Source organism: Tachysurus vachellii, chromosome 18, assembly GCF_030014155.1.
Source record: "Tachysurus vachellii isolate PV-2020 chromosome 18, HZAU_Pvac_v1, whole genome shotgun sequence".
Taxonomy (NCBI): Eukaryota; Metazoa; Chordata; class Actinopteri; order Siluriformes; family Bagridae; genus Tachysurus; species Tachysurus vachellii.
Genome location: NC_083477.1, coordinates 16,679,868 through 16,688,375, shown reverse-complemented (window position 1 = coordinate 16,688,375; position 8,508 = coordinate 16,679,868). Strand labels below are relative to the sequence as shown.

The following is an 8,508-nucleotide window of genomic DNA, read 5'->3' as shown; positions in this document are numbered from 1 at the left end:
GCTTAATCCCCTGCACCACTGTATGAGCACTGAGTATCATGGGAACTACGCTGTCAGTATCGCCAGGCTACCATAAGGCAACGCTGTGTGATGAGGCAGCACAGAACAGCAAGAACACCAAGCGGTCCTCAGTTATTGGCGTGTTACCGTGGAAACGAATCGTCGCCGCTTCTGCGAGACGGAAAGGGTCGAAGAAGCTCCCTGCAGGAGGAGAAGGAGAAGGGAGTCAGGAAGAGAGTGCTGTTAGAGTTAGTGTCAGCCTTTATGGCAATTTAAACCTCAAGAAGTCTCAGTCTTATGCTAACCTATCAGCGTTCACACAAGAGGGAGAGCTAAATGTTCCAAATTCCAAAACCACTAGTGACATTGCTGCCATCGAGGAACAGGATCAGGATGGGTCGGAAGGTTCCAAATCACCAAAGCGAATCTTGGTACAGGCATCAACCAGTGAGCTTCTGTACTGTCTGGGTGAGTTCCTGTGCCGTCGGTGTTACCGACTAAAGTATCTATCATCAGGCGACCCGGCCCTATGGCTCCGTGCCGTTGACCGTGCCCTTTTGCTGCAGGGCTGGCAGGAGCAAACCTTTATCTCGCCTCCAAGTGTAGTCTTCCTCTACATGCTGTGCCGTTCAGTGATCTCAGCCGAGGTGGGGAGTGATTATGAGCTGCGCCTTGAACTGCTCACCTGTTTATACCTGAGCTACTCTTACATGGGCAGCGAGATCTCATACCCACTCAAGCCCTTCCTGTTGCAGCAGGACAAAGAAGCATTCTGGGATAGGTGCCTGCAGATCATCAACTGCACCAGTGCTAACATGCTAAAGCTAAATGCAGACCCACGCTACTTCACACAGGTCTTTTCTGACCTTAAGAGTGAGTGTCAGTGAGGGGAAGGGGAGAGAGTACTTCTTGATCAATAAACACCATGCTGCATGTGTGTGTGTGTGTGTGTGGGTGTGTGTGTGTAGACAGTGGAACATCTCTGAAGTTGCCAGCACTGATTAATACCAGATGCATTTATAAAGTAGTTTCTCTAAAAAGTTTCCTCAAACTTCTCGACACACAGAAATACTTAGTAAAGTATTATTATGGTTGTGTTTCAACTGTGTTTTATTTCACAAACATTACATTTACAACACTTTTTAAGTCCTTTTGTTAAAAATGGATTCTTAGCATTGGTTATAAACCTGTTATGATCGAGCTCAGTCCAGAAGAAACTGCTAAGAGTATTTTATTGCGTAAATGATAGTTTTATATTTTTATACCATTCGTGTGATAAGTGTTTGGTTCATTTGGATGGTTTAATTCAAGTGTCATTAAACTGTCATTATTTTGCACAGTTGTGTGTGTGTGTGAATCTGAATCATTAACTCACCCCAAACCTTGACATGTCACAATATCCAACACACACATATATCCACAAATTGTTGACCTCGTCATAAATATATTGAGCTCTTCAAAATGACACCATTTTAATTATGTTCCATTAATGTAGGATGTTAACTTTGTAGGCTGCATGTACGGGAAACACAGTCACACTACATGTGATAAAATAATCCGTTAATAAAATAATCACCATATTGGTATGATCACAGATGATATATATATGGACCTCAGGTCAGATTAGGGTTAAAGGATATTGCAAAGCAGAAAGCAAAAGGTGATGAAGCAGTGAACAGGACAGTGAATAAACACAGTGAACCAACACAACGAATCAACAGTGAATAAACACAGCAAACAAACACACAGAGTTAACTCAGCAGAGAAAAGCTGGTCATGAACAATACAGTAGGTGTAGGCGAATTCAAAAAAGACAGAAAAACACACTTTCAGCTCTTCCATACATGTGCACCATCATGCACTCAACCTCATCATATTTTGGTGTTAAAATGCTGGCTTCATTCAGTTGTGTGCAATAGGCAGAGGATAATAAAATGCTAGTTACATATAGAACTAGTTTTTATGATCCTCGATTAATTGACACATTTTCCAGGAGCACAACGATTTGACCTTAAAATCACGCACAACATCCTGTGCTCCAGACGTTGCATCAGAATCTCTGGTCAGTGTGGTATAGTACCTGTACCACATCACATAAAGTCATGCAAGTCTTAAGTTAGTTAATGTTTACATCAAACATCAAAGTAGGGAGAAATTTGATTTCAGAGACTCAGATCATTTGTATTGTTGGTCCACTATTTAAACTGATGTTCTGTGTTTTTCTTACTCAAAATAGTGTCTAGAGTTTATACAGAATTGAACAAAAACAGCAGTTGTGCTACAGGAAAACAGCCAGACTGGTTTCATGGTGGCCCAAGGACAGGTACAGTAACTCAAATAACCACTGTTTACCTATAACCGTATAATATAGTGTACGACTGAAACTGAACAGCTGAAGACTGGTTCAATGTCACCTGGTTAAGTAAACAGATTTCACCTTGATTTCAGCTGTAATAGGCAGTTGGTAGGAGATTTTGGCATCAACTTCATGACCATTGACCCATCCTGCCTTGTGTCAAGTATTCAGGCTGGTGATGGTGGTGTAATGGTGTCATGCCATCATTTCAATCTCCTCGTACAGGGCTACTACTACCAGACATGACATTTCTGGTGTATTGAAGAATTAATTCAGAAGGTGCTATGCCCCTGGCGTCCATTAGGTGGAGCCAGATACATTCTGGTGAATTATTATTTTAAATTCTCATCACTGCTGTACGCATTACACTAGCAGAGTGATGGATATAGAAGAAGAAGAAGAAGAAGAAGAAGAAGAAGAAGAAGAAGAAGAAGAAGAAGAAAAAGCAGATGATGGTGATGGTGATGATGATGATGAAAAAGACGAAGCCTTTATTACTGTCACATACTGTATTTATTATAGCACAGCGAAAGTCTTTCATCGCCTATTCCAATTTTGGTAGTTGGGGTCAGAGAGGAGGATCAGCCATTATACAGCTCCACCGGAGTGAAGAGGGTTAAGCTTAGGGGCACAATGGTGGCAGCTTGGTGGTGCTGTAGTGTGAACAGAGCTCTTCCGATCAACAACCCAGAGCTTTAACCACTCTAACCACTGCCACTATTGTGATGAATTCCCACAATGCACTTTAGCAGTTTGAAACCATGAGAAAGAAAAAATAAAAACCCAAATAAAGAGTATGAATAAAATGAGTAATAACGGTAAGTGTTGATGTGTGTCTTTCCATGGAATCTGTGTTTAACTAATTGATCAGTCGTTGCTCTTTATGGCATCATCAGTTGGCTGCTAGAATCATTTAAGCCATCATTTTTATTTATAGACAAATGTTGGTCTGAACACTAAGCTTTTATTCAACATGTCCCCTTTTAATGGACTTTCTGATGGCATACAGAAACACATGTACACACACACACACACACACACACACACACACACACAGAATGGCTGTGACATCATTACTGTGGGGACATTAGAATCCATTAGGGATGTTAGTGAGTGGACGCACTGTCTCTGCAACTGCTTACTGTTGTCTCTTTGAATTACATGCACCCATATCTCACATTTTATTTTAGTCTCTCTCTCTCTCTCTCTCTCTCTCTCTCTCTCTCTCTCTCTCTCTCTCTCTCTCCCTCTCTCTCTTCTGTTTGTGTGTGTGAGACATGTACTCTCTTCCCTGGGAGCAGGGATGTCTTTGCTTGTTTGTCACGTCCTCAGTCTGGACCCCTTCATTCCCTACACAAACAAACACAAACACAAACACAAACACACAAAACCATATTCATACAACAATGCTTACATGATGGTCAAGCAATCCCTTGCCATTCTTTCTTCTGCATTAAAACACTGGATTTTGTCTGTAGTCTGTACACAAGACTCTTTATACAGGTGCACAATATAAGTCAGAGGTCATTTTAGGTAACAGACAACATTAAAATGAAGCAAATGTAAACAGAGACAGGAATAAAGAAAAATCAGCTTGAAAAGAATTACTTTCCAGGAGGAGTTCATGGCCATATTTATTTAGCTACACTACATGGCAATAAGTATTACGGACATTTCGCCATTCTTGATGAACATCGTAATCCAAGGGCATTGTGTTCATATGGCTCATCCCCCTTCCTTTCCTTGCTACTGTAACAGCTTCCAATCAGGATTTTGGAATGTGGCTATGGGGATTTGCCCATTCAGCCACAAGAGCATTAGTGAATTCAGGCTGTGCCATCAGGAGAAGAGGTCTGACACACAGACTGCATTCCAGTTCATCTCAAAGATCCCAAAGGCTCTGTGCAGTCCACAGTCCAATGTTCCACACCATCATGGGCAAGCCATGTCTTTATGGATCTCGCTTTGTGCACAGGGATATTGTTATGCTGGAACAGGTTGAGGCTAAACCCTTTATTCTAGGATTTTTTACATTATTATCAAGAACCACTATGGTATAAATTAATTAATTAATAAAATGACTAACCCTGGCTAGATGAATCACTATGAATCAAATAAGATGGTATTCTGGGTAAATAAATCAGAAAAATTAAAAATCATGTTTAAACAAGATTCAGTTATTTAAAAAAAAAAAAAAACAACACTTCCTAGAAACTTTGACAAACCTATTTTGAAAGCCATTCCAGCCAGATGTATTAATCAGAGAACCTGTCAGATTGAAAAATTCTATAAGACCGAGACAAACTCAGCTGAGCAAGTCTTTATTTGTCAAGTCCACAGAGTTAGCTTTGAAACTCTTCATTGTGAGTTGCCAAGCTGTGCAAACATCACAAAGAGCAAATACATGTAAGGTAGATGGGTTTGTGAGTGAGTGTCTGGATCGCGGTTCTAATCAGGGCCCTAATCGCTTACAGGAAGTGAAATGTTCAATAAAAGGTTCTGTGTCGGAGATCATGCTGCGGTATTGTTTGTCTGAGTGCAGTAGTGAGAACAGGCTGTGGTTTGGGTGACTAGAGTCCTTTATTGTTGTCTTTGCTTTCACTCTGTGTCAGCCGGCTGTTAGCGACAGAGACTATGTCAGAATTTGGTTATCAAATTGTGAAGACAATAGATGCGAAAGTTGCTTCTTGCAAAACGTTCACCACTTTATTTAGAAGGTTAAGGGTTTGATTATTTAGTTCAGACAGAATGAAATATCTTTCAGATTCAGATCTCAGTTTTCTGCTTCCTCTACACACACACACACACATACACACACACACACACACACATACACACACACACACACATACACACACACACACACACATACACACACACACAATTGAATCATAGTTCATTTATACTGTACATGTATTAATATTGCAGGTCTACAAAAAATATGTGCATGTATGTGTGTGAATGCAGTGAAACACAGCTGTGTATTTTTTTTTTTCTTTTTTTTTTCTTCTCACAGTGGTTTGGTTTATGCATGATCTAATCTAATGCTAATCTTATGCTAGTGATACCGATGATTAGATTTCCTGCCACAGAAGACTGTCAGAGACACTTGTAACGCCCTTCATGAAAAGTGTAGTCTATGTAAGAAAAAATATCTATAAATAAATCTAACAACACCATTATTATCTTTGAATAAGAATGTATGTAGAAACAGCTTATTGTTTTCCAGTTACTTAGATTACAGTAAGACTGATTGTGATTATCGTATCTTATATCATTAGCATAATCACAACACGCTGGATTTCCTCTCACTGATTAGCTTAAATGTGCCACTTTAAAGTACTGATTATGCTTGTACATAGTGGGAATGGTTAAGAAACTTGTTCAAGGACTGAGCAGTGGCATTTTGGCAGGTAACTAACAGTTGAGACAGGATACACCTGAAGTTATTATTATCTTGTTTTGGTTTTTACTGTTTTTTGAAAATCTTACACCTTCACATGCCAAATTCATCCATCCATCTTCTACCGCTTATCCGGGGCCGGGTCGCGGGGGCAGCAGTCTGAGCAGGGACACCCAGACTTCCCTCTCCCCAGACACTTCCTCCAGCTCCTCCGGGGGAATACCGAGGCGTTCCCAGGCCAGCCGAGAGACATAGTCCCTCCAGCGTGTCCTAGGTCTTCCCTGGGGCCTCCTCCCGGTTGGACATGCCCGGAACACCTCCCCAGGGAGGCGTCCAGGAGGCATCCGGAACAGATGCCCGAGCCACCTCAGCTGACTCCTCTCGATGTGGAGGAGCAGCGGCTCTACTCTGAGCTCCTCCCGAGTGACCGAGCTCCTCACCCTATCTCTAAGGGAGCGCCCAGCCACCCTGCGGAGGAAACTCATTTCGGCCGCCTGTATCCGGGATCTTGTCCTTTCGGTCATGACCCAAAGCTCATGACCATAGGTAAGGGTAGGAACGTAGATCGACTGGTAAATAGAGAGCTTCGCCTTGCGGCTCAGCTCTTTCTTCACCACAACAGACCGGTATATCGACCGCATCACTGCAGAAGATACACCGATCCGCCTGTCGATCTCCCGCTCCATCCTTCCCTCACTCGTGAACAAGACCCCAAGATACTTAAACTCCTCCACTTGAGGCAGGAGCTTTCCACCAACCCGAAGGGGACAAGCCACCCTTTTCCGGCTGAGAACCATGGCCTCGGACTTGGAGGTGCTGATTCTCATCCCTGCCGCTTCACACTCGGCTGCAAACCGTCCCAGTGCACGCTGAAGGTCCTGATTTGAAGAAGCCAACAGGACAACATCATCTGCAAAAAGCAGAGACGAAATCCCGTGGTCCCCAAACCAGACTCCCTCCGGCCCCTGACTGCGCCTAGAAATCCTGTCCATATAAATAATGAACAGGACCGGTGACAATGGGCAGCCCTGCCGGAGTCCAACATGCACCGAGCCCTTTATTCAAGAGCCCTTTATGAAGAATAATAAAACAAGGTCCGTGACGTCGCCCGGTATGGCGCAACCGGGGCCCCACCCTGGAGCCAGGCCCGGGGTTGGGGCTCGCATGCGAGCGCCTGGTGGCTGGGTCTTACCCCATGGGGCCCGGCCGGGCACAGCCCGAAAGAGCGACGTGGGGCCGATCTCCAGTGGGCCCACCACCTGCAGGAGAAACCGTAAGGGGCTGGTGCAATGTGGATTGGGTGGCAGTCGAAGGCGGGAGCCTCGGCGACCCAATCCCCGGACACGGAATCTGGCTCTAGGGACATGGAATGTCACCTCGCTGGGGGGGAAGGAGCCTGAGCTGGTGCGGGAGGTCGAGAGATACCGACTAGATATAGTTGGGCTCACCTCCACGCACGGCTTGGGCTCTGGAACCCAACTCCTTGAGAGAGGCTGGGCTCTCTACTACTCTGGAGTTGCCCGCGGTGAGAGGCGGCGGGCTGGTGTGGGCTTGCTCATAGCCCCCCAGCTCAGCGGCCATGTGTTGGAGTTCACCCCGGTGAACGAGAGGGTCGTTTCCCTACGCCTTCGGGTCGGGGAGAGGTCTCTCACTGTTATTTGTGCTTACGGGCCAAATGGCAGTGTAGAGTACCCGACCTTCTTGGAGTCTCTGGGAGGGGTGCTGGAAAGTGCTCCGACCGGGGACTCCGTCGTTCTACTGGGGGACTTCAACGCTCACGTGGGCAGCGACAGTGATACCTGGAGGGGCGTGATTGGGAGGAACGGCCCCCCCGACCTGAACCCGAGTGGCGTTCTGTTATTGGACTTCTGTGCTAGTCACAGTTTGTCCATAATGAACACCATGTTCAAGCATAAGGGTGTCCATCAGTACACATGGCATCAGGACACCCTAGGTCGGAGGTCGATGATCGACTTTGTGGTTGTTTCATCTGACCTCCGGCCGTATGTCTTGGACACTCGGGTAAAGAGAGGGGCGGAGCTGTCAACTGATCACCACCTGGTGGTGAGTTGGATCCGATGGCCGGGGAGGAAATTGGACAGACTTGGCAGACCCAAACGTACTGTGAGGGTCCGCTGGGAACGTTTTGCAGAGTCTCCGGTCAGAGAGATCTTCAACTCCCACCTCCGGCAGAGCTTCAACCAGATCCCGAGGGAGGTTGGAGACGTTGAGTCTGAGTGGACCATGTTCTCCACCTCCATTGTCGACGCGGCCGCGCGGAGCTGTGGCCGCAAGGTCTCTGGTGCCTGTCGTGGTGGCAATCCCCGAACCCGGTGGTGGACACCGGAAGTAAGGGATGCCGTCAAGCTGAAGAAGGAGTCCTATCGAGCCTGGTTGGCTCGGGGGACTCCGGAGGCAGCTGATAGGTACCGGAGGGCCAAGCGAGCTTCAGCCCGGGTGGTTGCAGAAGCAAAAACTCGGGTCTGGGAAGAGTTCGGTGAGGCCATGGAGAAGGACTATAGGTTGGCCTCGAAGAAATTCTGGCAAACCGTCCGGCGCCTCAGGAAGGGGAAGCAGTGCCCTGCTCACACTGTTTACAGTGAGAGTGGGAATCTGCTGACTTCGACTGGGGACATCCTCGGACGGTGGAAGGAGTACTTCGAGGATCTCCTCAACCCCACCGACATGTCTTCCACTGAGGAAGCAGAGGCAGAGGGCTCAGTTGAGGACTCATCGATCCCCCAAGCTG

At 45.9% G+C, this 8,508-nt stretch overlaps 1 protein-coding gene across 1 annotated transcript; it reads left to right on the top strand.

Moving 5' to 3' along the window:
• On the top strand, nucleotides 1-1,069 carry cdk5r1a (cyclin dependent kinase 5, regulatory subunit 1a (p35)). Its single transcript, XM_060892503.1, has one exon. It carries the CDS (start codon nucleotides 39-41, stop codon nucleotides 885-887), a length of 849 nt encoding a protein of 282 aa, XP_060748486.1. The 5' UTR covers nucleotides 1-38; the 3' UTR covers nucleotides 888-1,069.
• The last annotated feature ends 7,439 nt before the right edge of the window (nucleotides 1,070-8,508 follow it).

What these genes read in the sequence shown, in the direction of transcription:
- cdk5r1a (XM_060892503.1), top strand. Translation starts at nt 39, where the DNA reads ATGGGAACTACGCTGTCAGTATCGCCAGGCTACCATAAGGCAACGCTG.